Source organism: Schistocerca piceifrons, chromosome 6 (assembly GCF_021461385.2).
Source record: "Schistocerca piceifrons isolate TAMUIC-IGC-003096 chromosome 6, iqSchPice1.1, whole genome shotgun sequence".
In the NCBI taxonomy this organism is placed as follows: Eukaryota; Metazoa; Arthropoda; class Insecta; order Orthoptera; family Acrididae; genus Schistocerca; species Schistocerca piceifrons.
This window is the reverse complement of record NC_060143.1, coordinates 199,061,239-199,083,990: the sequence shown is the minus strand read 5'-3', so window position 1 is coordinate 199,083,990 and position 22,752 is coordinate 199,061,239. Positions and strand designations below refer to the sequence as shown.

The 22,752-nt window shown below is 41.9% G+C and overlaps 1 protein-coding gene across 6 annotated transcripts in view; it reads right to left on the bottom strand.

Annotated features, from left to right (window-relative positions):
- The window catches only part of LOC124802933 (E3 ubiquitin-protein ligase HECTD1), a 325,190-nt gene that overhangs the window by 244,336 nt on the left and 58,102 nt on the right, over window positions 1-22,752 (bottom strand). For all 6 annotated transcript variants that reach the window (XM_047264012.1, XM_047264018.1, XM_047264013.1 and 3 more), the window contains exon 12: window positions 10,947-11,470. In XM_047264012.1, coding sequence (XP_047119968.1) covers window positions 10,947-11,470 — 524 coding nt within the window. The remainder of the gene's footprint in view (window positions 1-10,946; window positions 11,471-22,752) is intronic.

Below are 22,752 nucleotides of genomic sequence, written 5' to 3'. Positions count from 1 at the left end.
CGGGATACCTACCACAGGGGGTAGGTCAAAACGCACAGAGGTGTAGTGTGCCAAGGCAATTTGATCGCATGGGCGTAGCTTTGTTTCCTGGAGGGCTACGACGAGCGGACGGTGCAAGCGGAGCAGCAACTTCAAGTCCTCTCGGTTGGAGCGAATGCTGCGAATATTCCAGTGAATAAGTGCCATCGTAAGAAGAAAAGGAAGATGAAAGAAGGGGTCACCTCGAAGGCCGCTGAGGGCCTGGCTTCGAGCGAGCACTGCCGCCGCTATCATTAGGCGGACAGTCATCGTCCATTGGGTCTATAGGTTCATCGGTCATCTTGGGAAGATGGCCGGGAGGAGGAGCTTCCTCCGCCGGTGAACGGCCAGATGTTCGGCTACCAGCGGTGCGGCCAGGCGAAACGGATGACGGCCTGGGGCGGCAACCGCTGGGTGGTGCAGGAGAAGAAATGCGCCGTGGCGGAGAAGGAGAACTGTGCTTCCTATGAGCCTTCTTGGAAGGACGTTTGGTGGAAGTACCGGTTGAAGGCTGGGAGGTCGAGGTACGTAGGAAGTTTGCACGGGACGGTTCCTTCTTGAAGGCCCGTGCATCTGACTTCTGGGTCTTCGTCTTGGCAGAAGCTGATGAAGGTGGTTGTGTCTGAGGGGGACGGGAGGAAGAGGAGACGTCGACCGGGCGATCTTAGCACTGGCCGAACGGACGACCGTGGTGCTGAAGGTCAGATCGCATGTCTGGGTTGCCACCTCCCTGGTAGTCCGAGGAGAGGCGAGGACAGTACTGTATTTCCCCGCTGGGAGCAGCGTGGGCTTCCTACTAGCCAATAGCTTGCGAGCAGCTGAGGTGGACACTTTCTCTTTGACCTGAATTTCTTGGATACAGCGTTCTTCCTTATAGACAGGACAGTCGCGGGAGGATGCGGCATGGTCACCCTGACAGTTCACACAACGAGGAGACGGAGGTGGGCAGTCACCCTCATGGGCATCCCTGCCACAAGTGACACATTTAGCCGCATTGGAACAAGACTGTCGAGTGTGATTAAAACGCTGACACTGGTAGCAGCGCGTAGGTGTCGGGACATAGGGGCGAACAGAAATAACCTCGTAGCCCGCCTTGATGCGCGATGGCAGCTTAACACTATCGAAGGTCAAGAAAAGTGTCCGGGTCGGTACAAGGTCATTGTTGACCTTTTTCATGACCCTATGGACAGCCGTCACGCCCTGCTCAGCGAGGAATGATTGAATATCCTCGTCAGTCAATCCGTCGAGGGAGCTAGTATAGACCACACCACGAGACGAATTCAAAGTTCGGTGAGCCTCCACCCGCACAGGGAATCTGTACAGGAGTGTGGCCCGAAGCAGTTTTTGTGCCTGAAAGGCGCTCTCAGTTTCTAGTAATAAGGTACCGTTACGCAACCTGGTACAAGATTTGACAGATCCGGCTATGGCATCTACACCCTTCTGGATACCGAAAGGGTTGACAGAGGAAAAATCCTTTCCGTCCTCAGATCGAGAAACGACGAGGAACTGTGGGACAGGCGGTAGTACTTTTGTCACTGGTGGCTGGTCACGTTTCCGTTTTTGGGCAGAAGTCGAGACAGATGGAGTGAAATCCATTGCGGAGGAATCCCCCATGATTGCCAGCGTCTCCGATGGCGCGCTCCTTCCTTGTGGGGACCCTCTCAGAGGGCACTCCCGCCTTAGGTGAATGTTTACACCTCAGGTCACACCTCCCGAGAAACAGACGGAGGGACCAATCGGCATGGTCAGAAGGTATCAGCTCAGGCAATCACCCCTCCCTGGGCCTGGCCTTTACCAGGGGGTACGTGCGTGCCTTACATGTCTACCCAGGGCGGGGAATTACGCGTTACCCCGTCACCGGCTACGCGTGCGAACGCGTGGGTCGGCCTTCAGGCACGCACAGGGAGGAAGGAAGAAGAGGAAAAAGAAGAGAGAGAGGGAGAGAGAGGACAGACTGTCTCAAACGCTGAGGCGGAGACCAGAGAAGGCAAGGAGAAGGAGGTAATGAGAAGGCAATGAGAAGACAAGGAGAAGAAGACAAGGGAAAGAGTAAGGAAGACAGTGAGGTGGAAAAGAGCAAAGAAAGGAACCAACCAAAGGAAGGAAGAAACGAGAAGTGAAAAAGCAAAATGACCGCAAATAGAGGTCGTGGAACCGTCCGTCTCCGGACGCAGGCGCTAACGACCCCCTTGAGGGGGTGGGACTCCTTTTAGTCGCCTCTTACGACAGGCAGGAATACCTCGGGCCTATTCTAATCCCCGGACCCGCAGGGGGGGAGCTTGTACTGAGGCATTCAGACAGTCGTTTTTCCCTCGTGCGATCTGCGAGTGGAACAGAGGGGGGGAATGTGACTTTGGCATGAATTATGCCCTCTGTCACGCACTGCTTGGTGGCTAGTCGAGTATGTATGTAGATGTAGAATCCCATCTGTCGACTGTTGTTATTTTTTTTTTTTGCTCCTTCGTTGTCAACTAAATCTCTAAATTCTTTCTGGAAAATGTTGTAATGCAGTTTCTTAGTATATATGCACTACCAGTCACTTACGCAAACTGAGAAATCTCACCCTCCTCATCTGTCGTTCCCATTCATTTTAAAGAATTTTGACGACAGGTCAATAAACCTACCTACCTCTCTCTCTCTCTCTCTCTCTCTCTCTCTCTCTCTTTCTCTCTCTGTGTGTGTGTGTGTGTGTGTGTGTGTGTGTGTGTGAACAGTCACTGGACCTGTGGACATACCATGAACAAATAGCAAACCTTAAACAGCACTGACTGCATGATTCTGCCAAATTCGGAGTTTTTCTGACTATAACCTGCCACATCACAAAGCTGAATGAAATGGTGCACTGTTCTGGGAACTTCCGAGAAGGACCAAGAAAAGTCGAGTAACAGGCCGGGCCTTGGCCCGAACAAGGTGCATATGTGAAGTCTGGCATGCCATGGCCGGCCCTGATGTAAGGCACGCGACATTGCTGCCCCTACTTACAAACCTGAGATCCACTGTTTTGGAACAGACTATAGCTCTTCCCAAATTTGGATCTAGTCTGTTTTTCTTACAGTAGTAATGGGAGCCTCACATTGATCTGTTGTAGTAACTGCGCGTAAACATAGAATCACTTTCCCCAAAGCATCGTGATTGTCGGGCAGACCTTTAGGTTGCTGGGTAAGCACTCAATGGTATTTTGTCTTGTAGAAATCTCTGGCAATGATCAACAAATCTCTTTCTCAATTAACAAAGCTATCTAATCATGGCTGTGTTTGACATTCAGTGCTGCTGCATCAACTGCATGGTTTCAACTTTAACCCTCATATCTCTCCTCCCACTATTAGCCTTATTATCGATGTATCATCACATATGGTGTTCCATAAATGCCATCAGTACAACATTTGGAAGTCTGCTAATGTTTTTTGGTGTACTCTTTTTGGGGGCTTTGCCTCAGTGTACTGGCACCACTTGACAAAGCAATCTTGTGTCATCTCCCCCACACATTAGTCTCCTTTATTGAGCTATACAGATCTTCTGCTGATTGTAGTCAAAGATTTTCTAAAGATCTGAATGAAATTTGTCCCAGCTCTCGAGCGTTTCCTCAGTCTCAAACCAACGCTAGGCTGTATTGCTCACAAAAAAAAGTAGCTGTTGCAAAGATGAATTGTGTCATCTCAACCATTATTAGCGAATCCTACTAGTAATTTCATCAGACCCTGGACGTTCTCTCCTGACAAATATACTGGGTGCCCGATAGGCATCTGACTCACTGACATTTTGTGCTCCTTGATATCTTGACAGAGCAGATCATAAGAGCAATGTACTACACTTTCACGTGCCTGCCTATAAATGTGACAGCTATTGGGTAATATTACTGGAATCACATCAACATCTATGTCTGGGATACTCAGCATCTCAACCAAACTATGTCAAATACAATCCAGAATCAAGTGCAATTACAGTAGCAGTATCATCAAGAAGAACAAACATTTCACACAGAAAGCACATTTATTAAGGCCACACAAAAATAGAGATGGATCTGAAATGTCTCGGTGCTATTTACACATACATAGAATGTTTTAGTAAATCACAATATTCAATAAATAAGTTAGTTCCAGAACCTTTTAGAAATCATGAATCTTACATGATGTGGGAATTGAACTGGTTATTACATGTTGCCAGCCAGTGACAACAACTGCTACACCTTGCAAATGACAAACAGCATGTAGCAATATTCTGTATACAATACTATCAATTATGTTTCATAAAATACTTCTGACCTGTGTAAATTAATTTGCCCATTCATCCCTTCATTTATTTCTCCTCTTCATGATAAACTCTGTTAAGTGAACACTGGAAGTACTGCGAATTTTACTTGTGTGTTCTGGAACACCCTCAAGAGACTTCACTTTTTAAAATTTGATTTTGTGATTAAAAAGAGAGAGATACCCATCCAGCATAGCTTTCATCAGTCTTCTCTATGATGAACCATTATGCATCATTCTCTTTTAGCAAAATGTTTGTGAATTAATATTTTGTTTTTCTTTTTACAATTAGTTTTGTGTAGGTGCAGCATGGGTAGCCTGATCAGTGTTTGAGAAGTATTAGCAGCAGGTGACAAATCAGTAGAAAGACAAAATTCTCATTCAGAAAGAACAGCAGTACACGGCCTTGCTACTTATTCTGGATTACATGTACAGTAAGGCTCATGATGCAGACTAATTCACGACTCCCCCTGTCTGTCTCTCAATCTGATCTACTCTTAAGGTATTCTCATGGAACGAAAAATTAGTGTCACACAATATAATACCTACTATAGCTGCAGCCTCCCTATGTGATGAAGTGACTCTCAGCATGTTGTTCTGAGTGGCTGTTCAGTGCAGGTAAATGTGTCTGGCATGGAAATATTGTATAACTTTTTGACAACTGTTCAGTCTGGCTTCTGTAAAGGATTCTCTACCGATCACTTGAAACATGGCAATGTGGAAAAGCTCCATGTTATCAGATATCGCTTTCAGCATCATCATTGTCACCATTCTCTTTCTCCTCCTCCTCCAATCTTGATTCAGTAGGTACATGAAATATCAAAATGCTTTCACAACCTGTATGTTTATAATGCTTACTGTTCACAGTGAAACTGAGTTGAGGGATGACAATGATATAAATATATTGTAAACAAACATTTCAGAAAATATTCAAAATTTAACATACAGAAGAAACTCAAACACAAAAATTTGACAGCACTAATAAGCGTGCTTTAAGATGGACATAGTACATTTAAGGCCCCACTTTTCACTACCCGCAGCTGATGATTGCGAAAATTAACAAGATGTATGTGTTCGGCATTTGTAGTAAATCTGCTTGCATTGGTAACCTGCCAAATCCTGTCACCCAATGCAGTACAAAAGAGTCCCCCCCCCCCCCTTCCATGATGTACTGGCCTATTCACTTCCCCATCAGACACCAAGAAATATACAGAGAGTTAATTATACTAAAACAAATAGCCACACACATGGATCTTAGCACACCACATTATACAACTAAACAATAAAAATTAAGAAATAAGAAGAACTAAAACACTGTGGAATACACCCAACAGCAAATAATAGCAATAATTTTGTCCAGATAACATATTATGGACAAATTTCTCAACAAACTTACAGTAAGAACTCAAAATGATGTCCCTCTGTGATAAGAGCAGCCTGATATCTCCTGAACACATTACTAAGCACTCGACAAATTTTGGCTGCCGAAATCTGGGAAATGACTAGCCAAATCCTGACTTCCAACTCTTCGAGCATGTGGGGATTGGTTGCATACAATTTGTCTTAACATTCTCCATAGACAAAAATCACACGGATTTAGATCTGGAGAACAAGGCCACTCAACTATTATTCTATCATCAAAAATGCTTTGTACTGTCGTCATAGAAGAATTGGCAATGTGTTGCCTTGCACTGCTCTGAATGAAATAACCATACATCTTTTCATTAGGTGTTTTCGAGGATACAAATTTAAAAAAAAAAAATCATGATGCGTTATATTGTTCTCATACTTGTCAAAAGGTATTGTTTCATGGAAAAATATTGGTCCAATAATTCACTTGCACTAATTGCACACCATACTCCTGTTTTCACATCATGTGGAAGTTGTTGATGTAATTCATGATTTTCAGAGCTCCAAAGTCTATTGTTCTGAGAATTTACTTATTCTGACAAATGTAGCCATGCTTAATCAGAAAAAAAAAAAAAATCTCACGATCAACTTCCCACCATGCACAGACTGTAACAGCCAGTTACAATAACGATGTTGAGCAACAGTGACCGAGTTCAGAGTTGCTCAGTTGATGCATTATCATTATTCAATTTCAGTGTGTACAAAGCTCTGTGAGCAGATGTTCTTGACATCGCTCATCTAGTTTATTTTCTGTTAAAACACTAAGTTTTCTAGGCCTTTGTTTGTGTACCACAGATCGAGTATCTTGAAATTTCTCCACCAATCTGTGTATCGCCAAATCATTGGGAACATGCACATTGGGAAGTTATTGAATGAATTCAAGCCAACATTCCACACAGATCATGTTTTTGCATAGTTCAACAGAAGAAACCTCACTGATCCTCAATGGAAACTCGACAGGAAACTCAAAACAAAACACCTGAACACTCAGTCACACAGTACAGAAGACGCAACCAGCATTTCTGTCTGAGGACCAGGCCTAGTGACACACAGGCGGGGTAAGTCCCGGACTTAGCGCAGTTGCAATACTGACAGTGATTAAACTTGACAAAAACTCAAAACACCATTTAGCTCAGTTTTCACTTTTTCAAGTAGGGCTGTGTCTGAGCACGAGTCAAACTGTTTGAATAGTTTACGTCACAGTTTGGCAAATGTTGCATTCTGTTCAATCTTTTGATCAGCCGAAGATCTACTGATTTTTGCTGGTACTATATCCATGACCTGTCTTAGTGTCTGTATGGCACTGTGGATTTTAATAATAAAAATAACTGTGAAATACAAACTAAAATTTCTTCTAGAGTATACATCATTTGTAACAACAGCAACTATCTATAAATAAGAGTTTTCAATATTGTTTCTGTCAAATTCTCATACGTTCACTCATCCAGCAATCTAGTGATGTCTGACCGAGGCTGATGCCGCCACTGTGATTTATTCTCACGATAGAAATTACAGTCAGTTTACCACGATATATTTTGTTTGTTACGAATTTAATTTTTCATTAATTTTCTTCACTGTTTCATCTTAATCTAGCAATTTCAAGTAAATTGGTCAAGAATTTTGAAGGAAATCAGTCAAGTACTTTCCGAGACATTTGGTAACAATGTTTCTCCTTTATATATAATTTATTTATTGTGGGTATTAAAAAACAAATACACTATCTCCACCCAAATGTTCATTATGGGATAACGTAGAAATTTCAAGCAAGGCCTCCAAGAATTCTTAGTGTTTTTTGGTAACAACCTTTCCTTTTTGCATATTAGGTACATATGTGTTTCATGTCAGATCATAAAATTTTATGTAGACATCAATCTTCCTCTTGTCTTGAAGCTAAAGTGTGCCAAACTTTATCAAAATTGAAATAAAACTGTAGATTTGTGTGAACTGCAAACAGACAGACACACATGTGCTGGGTCTTGCTTTATATACCCCTACCAATGGGTAGCCCCACAAGTGGTGAATTCCCCAACATACCAAAAAGACTGAGTGGTCCACAATGTTCCAAAACATTCGAAAGTGTTCCGAAATGTTCTACAATGATCTGGGATGATTCGGGATGTTCTCAAACATTCTGGATTCTTTCTGAATATTCCAGACTATTCCTGAACATTTCAGAACTTCCCAGATCATTGTGGAACATTCTGGAACATTTTAGAATGCTCTCAAATGTTCTCAAATACTCTCAAATGTTCTATAAATTTCTAGAGAGCGAAACTTCCCAGCCCTTATATCTTCGAAAGCGCACCCTTCAGATAAAAATGGGAATCTTCTTCATGGATGGAGGGTAGTGGGCTACCACACCATGTAACTATTTTGATTGTTTCTGAGGTTTAGCTGCATGCACGCTGTACCCTTACTTTTGTAATGTATTATACGTACTGATTAATTACTTTGTAATTTAACATTTTGTAAAAGCCTTCTTATGCAACCTTTTAAATGGGCAATGTGAACAGTGCCACAGTCACTCTCTGTTGAGCTTTCACGGAGTCATTTAGAAAAACAGAGCTGAGCCACAGTCAATTAGTTCAGTTCAGTAAACTGCTACTAATTACATGAGGTGTAATTTAAAACTGACTCCACAGAACCTGTGGATGATACTGATCCTAACGAACATTGTAAACAGCAATATGATCAGTATATGAGTTAAAAATGAAAATAAATGTTCAGCAACTGCAATTTAAACTTCGCGAATATTGTCTTGATTATTATGATTTGTTACAAGTATCTATTCACCCACAAGAACTGAAAAAAAAAAAAAAAAAAAAAAAAAAAAAAAAAAAAAAAAAAAAAAAATTACAAATTGATATTATTGCTACTTTGCCTTTGTCCCGCACCAGCACACGGTCGGCATTGTTGTTAACAAATTTGGCATGGTAGTTTAAGGGGGATGGATGCCCCTCCTGCCACCACCCCATTATCACCCAGGACGGAATGTGTGTACCCCAACTGTTTGCGTGCAGTGTTATTCATGCGAAAGTTGGCAAAGTTTCGCTAAATGTTACAAATAATGTAACTGAGGCGAGACTTCGCTAGCAACCTGGTATTCATCTAATGGGAAACCACCTAAAAACTACATCCAGGCTGGCTGGTGGCACACCTATCCTCACTGTTAATCAGCCGAGTGGATTCAATCAAAGGGCACGTGCACCTCCCAGTCCCAGGAGCTGCACTTTAACATGTTTGGCTATCCTGACAAGTCATACAAACTGAGAACTAAACAACAAAAATTACCCTGTTGGTATTTTCTGTTACTCTGCCAGGTCTGTCAACAGATACATCAGGCTCATGGGAGAAACATCGATGTGAGCCGGAGAGGACAGTCAGGAATGTTAGGCACTGTGGCATTCTATGTTAATGTCTTCACATGAACTCACACTGACTATTGTAGATACTGAATTACCAGCAACATGTGAATTAGAAGTTAAAATGGAAAGAAAATTAGAGTTCAATGTGCACTTTCACAGCCACAGTGTGTCAAGAGCACAAGCTCAAACTGGACAAGGACCTAGACTATGGATCTGTCTAAAACAAGATTCCCCAATTGGCTTCAAGTTTTTCAGGGAATCTACCATAAATTGTAACTCGGGATAGCCAGATCAGGATTTGAACCCTATTCCTCCTAAACATATATCAGGTGCCTTCGGCACTGCACTCACTTGGAAAGATTCCACAAAGCTGTTTACACTGACAAACAAGTTTTACAGACAAATTTACTGGAATCAACACGTACTTAAAGAAATATATCTAAAAACAAATAAGATGTGACTTACCAAACGAAAGCGCTGGCAGGTTGATAGACACACAAACAAACACAAACAAACACAAACATACACACAAAATTCTAGTTTGTGTCTGTGTATGTGCGGATGGATATGTGTGTGTATGCGAGTGTATACCTGTCCTTTTTTCCTCCTAAGGTAAGTCTTTCCGCTCCCGGGATTGGAATGACTCCTTACCCTCTACCTTAAAACCCATATCCTTTCGTCTTTCCCTCTCCTTCTCTCTTTCCTGATGAAGCAACCGTTGGTTGCAAAAGCTAGAATTTTGTGTGTATGTTTGTGTTTGTTTGTGTGTCTATCAACCTGCCAGCGCTTTCGTTTTGTAAGTCACATCTTCTTTGTTTTTAGATATATTTTTCCCACATGGAATGTTTCCCTCTATTATATTCATATCATTAATTTGAACCCGTACTTAAAGAAATTTAGAAAAGGTTTGAAATTAGGTTTAAAGTTTATCAGAAGTCCTCGAAGTGCTCTCATTACCAAATCCTGGGTGAGTATAATCTGGAAGTCATACCTCCTGAACTACGTGTCACACTACAATGTAATATAATTTTTTCAGGTACATTCAGCAGTATACGTGAATACTGTCTACAAAATGTGTTGGAAACAGGATCAGTAGTAAAGAAGTAATAAATTAAAGTGTCATGTCTGATGCTGACAGTTTAGTCCAGAGCAGAAAAAATGTAGTAAGCGATGAACTTTTTTCCTTTCATTATTGTGGGAGGGTGGGCAGAGGTGGGAGGGCGCATTTGTGGCGGGGAAAAAAGTTTCGCAAAGGTTTGAAATTACATGTAAAGTTTGTAAGATGTTGTTAAGCGCTCTCATTATCAAATACTGGATGAATACAATCTGGGTACTTGAGTGCACAGTTATGATGCCTCAAGACATATACACAGTTTATAGCTGTAATTCTTGTCTTCTTGTGTTAAACCTTTAGTATACGATTATCTCTCTTCATGACTAAATTATGACAACATTTTCAATTTTCAAATTTGGTCAATAGCTATGCAAAATATTGAAAATCAAATCTTTGTTGCCCCTGAAAATCATTAGGCAGGTAACCTCCAACTGGGACTGTGAACCACGAACCTAGCCATTTAGTAAAACAGATTGCCCGTGGTAACAATGAGAGGTTCTGCCACCTGTTAAAAATATACAGTTATTACAACTACTTGTTTTCTGTGTGTAACTTGATTGGACATGCAGTTCAAAATTATTCTCCTCTATTTTCCACAACTATAAAGCTGCCTAAAAAACATGCCACTTCCAACTCCGCTGGATTCAACAAAGGCATTATCTCACTAAATACAAACTCACATTACTCTACAAATAGGAATGTGGAACAGTAGCCTACTTCATAAGGCACATAGTAAATCTATTAATAATACTCTTACATTAATAACAGTCTAATAAAATGTGAGTGTATTACCTGACGGATGGAAGCATAGTAGACTGGAAAGTAATGCAGAAAACAGGCAGCAATCTTCGGAGATAGACAGGAGCCATTTCAGGGTCCCCCTTTGGTTCTGAACTCTCTTCTGTTTGCTGCTGCTGCTGCTGCTGCTGCTGTGCCAATTGCTGTGGCTGTTGCTGTTGCTGCTGCTGCTGTGGGGGTAGCTGTGGTGATGGTCGTGGCTGCTGTTCTTGTTCATGTTGGTCCTGCTGCTGCTGCTGCTGCTGCTGCTGCGAGTCTGGTTCTTGTGAGGAGGATTGTGTTTCTGGCTGCTCTTGCTGTGGTTTTGTACCTCCAGGCTCTGATTGTTGGCCCTGATCACGGCTGCTGCCAGCTGCAGCTGCAGCTGCAGGTGCAGGTGCAGATTCCGAAATGCCACCCGCACCCGATGCCTGCGACGACGACTGAGAGTCCGCTGTCGAAGTCCCTGGGTCCTCTGTGGCATCGCGTGTCTCCTGTGGAACCATCCATTCACCAGGACTCTGGAGAATAGCAGCCACCTGCAGAGTAGATCCGTAATAAACATGATACAGATGAGTTTTCGTTCCTTATAACTAATACCTGTGAGATCTCGAGTGCAGGAAATTAATGTTGACCTTTCTTCCATTAAGTGGCAGTCACATATCCCAGAAGCAGAAAATACTTCTATGTTTTGTGTTTTGATAGCCTTTATAGTGTTTCTGGATGACAACTTTGCAATTAAATTTCTGTTTTCTTTTTAAATAGAATTTCTTACATCGAGTAAGGAAAGAAAATTCACAACTCCGAAATAAATTTAGATCTGTAAACTGTATTACAGAAAATTTAACTTAACACTTTGGAGAGCCGAGTGGAAGTTGGGCCATCATTTTCTGGATATGTGAGCCACTAGCGGCTCGTAAACTGGACTCGTTTCATGCGAGAACAATGTACAGATGTCTCACTACCTGTCCCTTGACTGGTGTTGCCTTCTGTCGTCAATTTCTAGAATTATTTCACAAGACATATCAGCAAAAGTAACAGCTGCTGTTGCGAATGGCCGAGTCAATACAATTGCACTGACGCAATTTCGAGTGTGTACTTGTTAGGTTTTGCAGTTTGCTGGAATTCTTCTACAAATACGTGATATCTGTTGCGTGAGCAAGAAATTTTGGATGCTCAAGAGGAATAAATTGCTCACTGAATCACCTGACACTTCTTTCTTGGGTGAATAATTATACTTTCTGTCAATCATTTTAAAACTTGTATCTATTAAAGAACTAAAGTAAATATGAAAGATAAATCTTGAAGTTTGGCTCTTTTTTAGTATGTACTGGTTCTGAAAATACATCAATTACATATGTGCCAGTAATGCTTTAAATAACAGCATAAATGGCCAGTTTCCTAGGCTCGGTATTCTTCTAAGTGGCTGGTCTCCAAAGTGTTAAATGTTACTTGTGAGATGGCAAGAAGTATGGCAGAGAGAGGTGAACAAGAAAAAAAAAAATGTTAAATAATCTGTTATTCAGTTTTATGCATGATGTACTTATGTACTCAGGAAGAAATGCACTATGTTACTGTCGTGGACATACAGCTAACAGCTTGTAACAGAAAAATATGCCTGACTGCTAACACAGCTAGAGCTAACTGTCAGTAGCTCTACAGGTGATGGGCATGTGAAGCAGAAATGAATTTTCGAAGAGTTTATTTCTTTGCTGTAATATAATATGAAAAATTTACAATTCTATTAAGAAAGGAACTGAGGATTGCTTTTTTAATTTAACAATGCAGTATATTTAACTGTTATTGTGGTAAGGCTGCCAAACTATTCAGTCAGGAGAATTCTCCAGGAACTTAAGCGCATGACACTTTCATGTTCGTCAATGCTGCAACAAACATTTGTTGTGCACCCATTCACCTCATTAGTTAAATAGTGAATTTGGAGAGAAGAAGGTTGGGTAGAAAGGCTACCGTTTCCCTATCCATTAATGATGTTATTAAAGCTGGAGTGCAAGCTGGGTCTGAGAAAGATTTGGTAGGATATCGACTAGGGTACTTTCAAACAAAAAATTCCAGAATTTGACTAAATTTTCAACTGGAAAATAATCACCACATTTGAATTTCCATTCATTGGATTCTAACAATTTCAAAGCTGAAGGTGCCAACAAGCCATAAACCTGGCAACCATAATCCAGTTGGAATGAGACAAGAGCCTGGTAAGTGCAGAGGGGACTAGCACAATCCGTACCCGAAGAGGTGCAGAAAGAGTTAAACTTCCTCATGTAGCTACAAAGCATTTAAAATTAGCTGCGACTTGACATTTGGCTAACGGGCAACATGACGCCGTTTCCCAGGTAACACCAATAGCAAGCTGGCTTTCCCTACCACACTGCCAGCAGTTCGATTGGCAAAGCACCCCTATTGCCGTGCTGTGGATAAGAAGTACCATGTGGTGTCACACATTAGGTGCACCTGTGTTTGTTAACTCTCATTGTAAAGCGGTATCTTTTGGTGTTCAAGTATTTTACAGTCATCCAGTATTGTGAAAGAGCATCCTGTGTTGGCATTGCATTAACAACAACAGAGCAGCATATCTGAACATGAGGTTCACATTACAAGTGGCTATCCAACAACATGTTGCCCAGCTGTGACAATTTTTTGCTGCAAAATATTCCTCCAAATTCGACAATTGTAATGAACAATGTGCCATACCAGTCTGTTGTGATGGATAAAGCTCCAACAATGCAGTGGAAGGAAGCAAGTATTTTACTCTTGTAAGTACAAAGAAATGTTCCACTGAATGAAGTTGAACCTGTATAAGGCAGAGTCAATGGAACTTCTAGCTCTATAGAAACCGAAAACTCCATGCTACCACGTTGACGAACCGGCTAACATTAATTGGCATAGTTTAATCATGATTCCTCCATATCACACCCGTTTAAATCCAGTTGAGAATATATGGGCCCAGGTGAAAAGAAGCATGGCAAGAAACAACAATAAGTTTATGCACAGTGATGATGTGTGACATCATTTGCCAAAATCTTGTTTTGATAACTCAAATCGTTTGAGATACAAGGGATTTATAAATATTTCATTCTGGCTTTTTAGGCTGCCATTAGTGACTGAGCACTTTACACACGCTACACCTTCTTGAGATAAGACAGCGATAGCCTTCCAAGCTTAAAAAATAATCAATATGTTACCTATATTTCGTATGCAGTAACACAACCTACACCTACCACACGCCAAACATAAAATCATAGTGATCCCCATTGTTCATTGCAAACTTTAAGAATGTCCCTTAGAATTTCACCTAACCTCAAAATCTCGCAATAAGTATGACCGTTAACAAAATAATAGGCAGCTCATTATAAATCTGATAAATGAAACTATAAGACATCAACGAAAATAATCAACTACTGATAACATAATGTGACTGGATAGATAAAAAAGTCTGCTCACCAAGCAGCAGCAGCAGCAGCAGCAGCAGCAGAACGAGAGAGAGCGCGCGCGCGCGCGCACTCACACACACACACACACACACACACACACACACACACACACACACACACACACACGCACGCACGCACAAAGGTTTAACTTAGGCAAGCTTTCGGAGCCAGTGACTCCTCCTTACAGCAGAAGAGTTGAAGGGGAAAGAAGAGGGATGGCAAAAGGACTGGAGAGGTTTAGGAAAACAGATACAGTTCAGAAAAGTCACCCAGAACCCTGGGTCAGGGAAGACGTACCAAAAGGGATGAGAAGAAAAGACCGATTGTTGGGGACTGCACTAGAAGAGATTTGAAAACCTGAGAGCTTAACGGTGGAAGAGAGGGTAAAATGCAAGACAGAGACTACTACTAAAACATTGTGCACGAGTTAATAAGAGCGAAAAGCTAAGTGCTTTGTATGTAACAGAATGGGAGGGATGACGGCAAAAAAGAGACAGGTCAGAAAATGAAAGATGTAGGAAACTAAAATGGAGTGAAGAAAGGAGTAGTTACTGTGCAGGAAAGATGAGAGACTGAAGAAATTAATGTAAATTAAGGCCAGGTGGGTGACAAGAACCACAGACATGTTGTAGCACAAGTTTCCAGCTGCAGAGTTCTGAGAAACTCTTGTCTGGGGGAAGAATGCAGATGTGTGTGGTGAAACAGGCACAGAGGTCATGACTGTCATGTTGTAGAGCATGCTCTGCAACCCCAATCCTAAAACCTTTACAACAGTAAACATGACACTGAACCCTGCCTTGAACAATTCTGGCAGTGATCTCAACTTGACCACCCACAACTTCCTCAGAATCATCCCTTAACAAGCCTTCAAAGAATTCCTCACGTACAGCATTGCTTCACAACCCTTCCTCCTCAGGTCCCTCTACAACATGAGCCTAACGTGTCCTCTGCAAAACTCCAGACTCTACATTCCCTAAAAGCTGATGACTGTCATTATCCTCCCAGCAGACAAAGGCTCTACCACTGTGGTACTTGACTGACAGGAGTGTGTAAGTATAGGTCTGCAACAAGTGTCTCACACCTCTGCATATAGCATCTGCCATCAAGATCTCATCCATGTAATTCAAACTGACCTGCATTTGCTCCTAAAATCCTCAGGTCCCTCACAAGGACTTATACCCCACTCCTTAGAACTTCTTACCCCACCCAAACCACACAGGCCTACCTTTTACCTCCCTTCGATACGCAAACCCAATCATACTGGCCGTCCTACAGTTGATGGCTTCAAAGCACCCACCAAATGTATATCTGCCTTAGTTGATCAACACCTGCAACCCATAGTACAAAGACTTCCCTCCTATATTAAAAGCACCAGCCATTTCCTAGATTGTCTGGAATCCGTGCCCGACCCACTTCCTCCACACACCTCGCTTGTCACCACTGATGCCATCTTCCTCTATACCAACATACCCCACATACAATGTCTGTCTGCTACTGAACATTTCCTAAGTCAGTGTCCACTGATACCAAACCTATGACATCCTTCTTGTTCACCTTAATCAACTTTATACTTACCCTTCAACTCTGAGAGCAAACATACAAATAGATCAGGAGTACAGCCACGGAAGAAAAGGATGGCTCCGTCCTATGTCAACCTTTTAGTGGGTTGCTTGGAGGGGGCTTTTCTGAGATCCATAAGCTTTCAGCCTCTGGTTTAGTTTAGATACTGATGACATCTTTGCCATAAGGACTCATGGTAAGGCTGACATGCTAAAATTCCTGCAATCTCTAAATACTTTCTCCCAATTAAATTTCACATGGTCCTATTCCAAATGCCATGTCACTTTCTTTGATGTTGATCTAATCCTCATTAAAACTACTAACAAACAACAATATTTACATTTTGACAGTTGCCATCCTTTCCACGTCAAACGTTGCCTCCTATACAGCCGTGGCATTCAAGGCAAACATTTTTCGGATGAAAACTCTTTACAGCAATACATCACCAATCTCACCTCCTGTTCACTGGATGTAATCATCCCCCCCCCCCCCCCCCAAGTCTAGTTCTAAAGCAAATTTCCCAGGCCATCAATTCCAGTCCTAGTATTGCTGATCCTTCCAAACAACAACTTCAGAACAAACCACTTGTCACTCATATTATCCTGGTTTGAATGTATTAATCAGCTACTTTGCCAGGGCCATGACTTCCAAAATCATCCCCTAAAATGCGATCCATTCTGTCCAAGATTTTGCCCACCACACCTGAAACAGCTTTTCATCAACCTCCCTATCTCCACAATACCATTGTCAGACCCCATGTAGCTCCTGCATCCATGAAAAGACACATCATATACCCGCTGTTATGTAACCACTGTTTGGCCTTTTAGATTGGCACTTCTGCCACCCAGTTATTAGTCAGGACGAATGAGCATAGACAGAGGATGTATACCAGCAACACACTATACCATATTGCAGAGCATGCTCTACAACGTGACAGTCTTGACCTCAGTGGCTGTTTCACCACACATTGCATTTTTATTCTTCCCCCAGGCACCAGTTTCTCAGAACTCCGCAAGTGGGAACTAGCGCTAAATGTTCTTGGTTCTTGCTATCCACCTGGTCTTAATTTAGATTAATTCTTTCTGTCTCAGCATTTCTTCACACTAACTACGTCCATCTTCACTCATTTTAGTTTTCTACATCTTGTCATGCACAATGTTTTAGCAGTAATCTCTGTCTTGCATGTTACCATCTTCCACCTTTGAGCTCTCAGTTTTTCAAATCTCGTCAGGTGCAGTCCCCAACAATCAGTCTTTCCTTCTCATCCCATCCAGTTAAGTCTCCCCTCACCTGGGGTACTGGGCGACTTTTCCAAGCTGTACCCCTTTCCCTAAACCTCTCTAGTCCTCTTCCTTCACCCCTCTCCCCTCTCCTTTCCCCTTCAACTCTTCTGCTGGAAGAAGAGCCACTGGCTCTGACAGTTGGCTTAAGTTAAACCCACCTACCTACCCCCCCCCCTCTCTCCCCCCCCCCCCCCCCGTGTGTGTGTGTGTGTGTGTGTGTGTGTGTGTGTGTGTGTGTGTGTGTGTGTGTGTGTTTGTTTTCTCCTGCCACTGCTTGATGAATAGACTTTATCTATCCAATTAAATGAAGCTCTAAGACATGTACGAAACAAGATTTTTTCCCTGAATAGTTTCTTTAACATCATTTAAGAAAGACTGCAGATCAGGCAGCTTGAGTGACTTCTTGTTCAAGCAGTCAAGCAAATTTGCTAGCTTTCGTGTCAAGTAGCATGGCATTTTTGCCGCACACTGATGTACTCTGCACACACTGTCAACTATGCTCCTCTGCACTCGCTCCAAACCAAACTGTCAAAAGTAGCTGATTATTTTAAATGTACTCTAGTCTTTAGAAGATGAATATGGGGCAGCCGAGACAACTTTTTATCAAACAGAAGGTCCAAAAATAAAGACTGCGCAACAACGTCCTCGTGCTGGGTATCCAAGTAGAGCTCTGGGACAGTATAGGCCATGGTATGACAAGAATTTGTGACCCACATTTTTGCAAATGAAATTGGTAACCACGGGAAAGGGTACAAGCTGATGTCCTTCAGATGGCACTTTGGAGCTGGCATTCCACCACGGCTACAGGGTGGGAGCTGCAACAAATATGAAAGTCGTTGACATGACGTGAGGGTGGCCCAGTGGCTGGACAGAGGTCACTAGCTCATTGATAGTGACGAGGAAGTGTGTGTCACTCAGCACGGAGTCATGAAGGGCATCATTCTCCCGTGGAGAGCTGAGTGGAGTACCAACTGCACCAAGAATAACTGGTGAGTTAAAAACAGCTGCAAAGAAGTGATGTAATTTAGAAAAAGCCTGTTGGATTGTGGTTTCCAGCCTAGCCAGATGGTTGGTTGTTGATCATCCTTCCCAGAAACCATACCAACATGGGACAAAAGGTACCAAGATTTGAGAACCCAGCATAATCTGTGGGCAACCATCCTTTCAAGCAGTTTGCAGAACACATTAGTGAGGCTAACTGGTTGGTAACTGCCAGTAGATTTTTGGCTTTTCCCCTGGATTAAGGAGTGAGACAATGATACAACTTCGCCACTGCTGAGGGAAGATGTGTTCTAGCCAAATACAGTTACAGAAACTGATGACATGTAGCCTTTGAGAAGCATTCAAATTTTGAATGATCTGTTTATCAATTGACTCAGAGTCACAGGCGGTTATTGGAAAATGAGGCACGGGCCGGAAGCAGTTTCCAGTCAGTGAAAGTTTCATTTTACAATTTGGCTTGGTGAGGTTGGGGGGCAGAAGAGGGAGGGAAGTGAAACTTGTCCTTTATACATTAGAAAGGTAGCTGGGTAAGAAGAGGATGCAGACATTTCGCGAAGTGGGTCACAAGTGTTCAGCAAGAACCAATGAATCATCAATACATAGACCATCCTGAAGGATTAATCCCGGAACAGTTGCTGATGTTTGACAGCTCGGAAGACTATAAAATTTGTTCCATAACTGGGAGGGAGAAGCATATGTTTCCAAGGAAGAGATGTAATACCAACACCATCCTTCTTACTGCACTTCATAAGACAGTCAGCCTTAGTGTGGAGTTGCTTAAAATTGAGGCCTGTGAAGGATGCAGCTCAAGACACTGCAGGGCCCTACAATGATCCTGAATAGATATTACAATGTCTTTGGTTCACCATGGGACTGGCCAACATTGCAGCATGAAAGAGGAATAGCAGTTCCAGTAGCACGAGTGAATGTAACAACAGAGGTATATAACTATCAGTTGGATTTTTAAAGAGCTCATCTGTTAATTGGTCCATCAGGCCACGATAAAGAAGTGATGGTATTATATATAAGGTCAACAGTCAAAAAGGTGCCATGACTGGCACTGGAGTAGGTAGTAGTACAATCACTGAGAAAACACGAACTGAGATCTGAAAGAAGCTGGTCAATGAGAAGGGTCCTATCAGACAATGTGTTATTTTCCGCAGGGTGTGCTTCCAAATGAAATCCTCAAGCGAAGGCGACGAGAGGAGGCGGAGAGGAGGGGAGAGCTGTTGGATAAAGGAGTCATCACAAGGGGACTAACAGTCCTGCTTGAAGGTAAATAAATGTTATAAATGATGATTTCTGGGATAGTCTGCACTCACACCACTACTGTTTTCAACATGGTATGGACAGGAATCCACCCACTGATGATAACTGTACGCACAAACATACAGACTCCTCTAGGAACACTGGGAACAGTTCAATTCTCACAGAATGCATGGTAACCCCAAAGCATTGAGGAATGGTCATCAGTCAGTTTCTTGGAGGGTGATACGGACTGTAGAACTAAAAGGAAATTAGTCGCAGTTCCAGTAGGTGACAGCAGCATCCATTACAGTTCCGCTGGATCATCATGTTAAGGGTGCCCTAGTTAGGTGTGAAGGGGCCAGGAGGACCAGTCATGACCCAGGATCACTGCCAGCTACCGGTGGGGATGGAACCACATAAATGAACATTGGTTCAGATTATTACTGCGTGGGAGGATCTGGCACCTCCAAGGTCAATAGAGAATTATTATTATTATTCTTTCCTTTCTCAGACGTTATGTCTGGTTAAAAATGGAAAGTGACACGGACCTTGATCAAGCGTGAATTCCTTTTAACTGTACAGTATATGTTACACTGCATTTCGGGTACTGTATTTACTCGAATCTAAGCCGCACTTTTTTCCAGTTTTTGTAATCCAAAAAACCGCCTGCGGCTTAGAATAGAGTGCAAAGCAAGCGGAAGTTCTGAAAAATGTTGGTGGGTGCCGCCATAACTAACTTCTGCCGTCGAATATATGTAGCGCTACACAGGCATGCTTTGTAGACACAAAGATAAATACTGGCACCAAATCCTCTGTGTCAGTAAATAAATTTAAAAAAAGGTGGAAGACGAGCTTTTTTCCTCCGTCCCAAGTTTCAACCACTGCATTTTCATACATTATCCAACGAAGTAAATACAAATTCCGTATTGTTCATCTTCGAATGTAGCAGCATTTCAATGTACTACGAAAATCCGACTGGCAAGACTGTTTGGGATGTTTGTCAATATGGCCAACTCTACGTTCTGAATTTTTTCCTACCTCTGAGAAGAGATGGTTGCTAATAGGAACTTCTATGAATTGTGAATCATATGCAGTATTCTCTTCACCATAAGAATAATACGAATATAAACATTTTGCTATGTATTGTTTCGTGTTTGTTGCTATCTCATTTAAATCCTGTCTGCCTAATAAACTACGAAACTAGAGTGAGACAACAGCAAACGCGGAAGAATATACATATCATGTCACATTTATATTCGTATTATTCTTATGCCTAGTGATACAGTCAGAAATGAAGCACAGCAATTGACTAGATTTTTAAATCAAAGATGAATCTAATTTCTCTGCAGAATGTAATGTGTTAAAGAGGCGCCTGCAAAGATTCTCAAACGGAGAAAAATTTTCGCTAAACTCTCGTTCAGAACATCTTCTATCATACGCAGTGTATTATTTGGTTCTTGTTGATTATTATCAAATAAAGCAGCAGTGTAAGTAACAACAAATAGCAGTCTATTGTCATTGTTTCGCTAATGAGACGATTCCTCTCTTTTAATTGTAAGCGGCGGTAGTGCGCACAAAAGCAAGCCATGGCGCAAGCGGCGACAGGCCGTAAACACGCATTATCAGAATGCGACAAACAATGCATGACACAGTACAGTAACGCATTTTCAGCTTAGAGTGACGTAAACACCTATAACAAAGAAAATGGCGCTTATCAGATCAAAGAAAAACAAACAATCAATTCCAACCAGACGAAGCACGTAAAAAAGGAAGGGTACCCGTGTAAATACGGATGGAGCATCTGACGCATAGCAATGGCTACCTGGTAAAGCTTAACTGCTCAGGTTACGACTCGAACCAAACTACTGCAACTGTAGCGTCATTCATTCGACCTAAATTGTGTCTCATATTACAATGGACCAAATTTGTTTCGATTTGGAGATGCGGCCTAAAACTTTTCTCTCCCCTTGAATTTTGAGTCTCAAATTTCAGGTGCGGCTTAGATTTGCGAACATTTTTTTCCTTGATTTTGAGTCTCATTTTTCAGGTGTGGCTTAGATTCGAGTAAATACGGTAATTGAACATGTATCAATAATTACGGATTTCTGTAGTTGTATATATAAGTTTGGATGTAGCTGTATTGCGTTGATGTACTGGTGGATATTGTGTGGTATGACTCCTGTAGTTGATAGTATAACTGGTATAATGTCAACTTTATCCTGATGCCACATGTCCTTGACTTCCTCAGCCAGTTGGATGTATTTTTCAATTTTTTCTCCTGTTTTCTTCTGTACATTTGTTGTATTGGGTATGGATATTTCGATTAGCTGTGTTAATTTCTTCTTTTTATTGGTGACTATGATGTCAGGTTTGTTATGTGGTGATGTTTTATCTGTTATAATGGTTCTGTTCCAGTATAATTTGTATTCATCATTCTCTAGTACATTTTGTGGTGCATACTTGTATGTGGGAATGTGTTGTTTTATTAGTTTATGTTGTATGGCAAGTTGTTGACATATTATTTTTGCTACATTGTCATGTCTTCTGGGGTATTCTGTATTTGCTAGTATTGTACATCCGCTTGTGATGTGACCTACTGTTTCTATTTGTTGTTTGCAAAGTCTGCATTTATCTGCTGTGGTATTGGGATCTTTAATAATATGCTTGCTGTAATATCTGGTGTTTATGGTTTGATCCTGTATTGCAATCATGAATCCTTCTGTCTCACTGTATATATTGCCTTTTCTTAGCCATGTGTTGGATGCGTCTTGATCGATGTGTGGCTGTGTTAGATGATGATGATTATTATTATTATTATTTCTTTCCTTTCTCAGACGTTATGTCTGGTTAAAATTATTATTATTATTATTATTATTATTATTATTATTCCTCTGCAGCTTATGGTGGCCAAGATTCTTGCAAGGGCCTATCCGTGGTGTGTGTGGTGACAGACGAAGAGAAGGCTGCCTTGAGACAAATAGGCTGTGGCTCCTTCAGCAGATGGCTGGTGCTGGCCCTCTGTCCTTTATGTTTCTGGGGAGAGTGATCCCGAGAGTGTGTCCTGTCATCAGTAGATGCTGGACAAGGAAGCTGTTACTTTTCTCAGGTGTGGGAAGTTGTTCCTGAAGATACTGTCGTAGCAACCACGAGAGTAGAGACCAGTGGTAGCTCTGGTTTGGAAAAAAAACAAGCACAGAAAGTGACAGCAGGATTTTTGCGTAGTTGGTCATCATGTAAGACAGGATGCAGGTGTTCATATTTTTTTCTTGCCTTGGTATG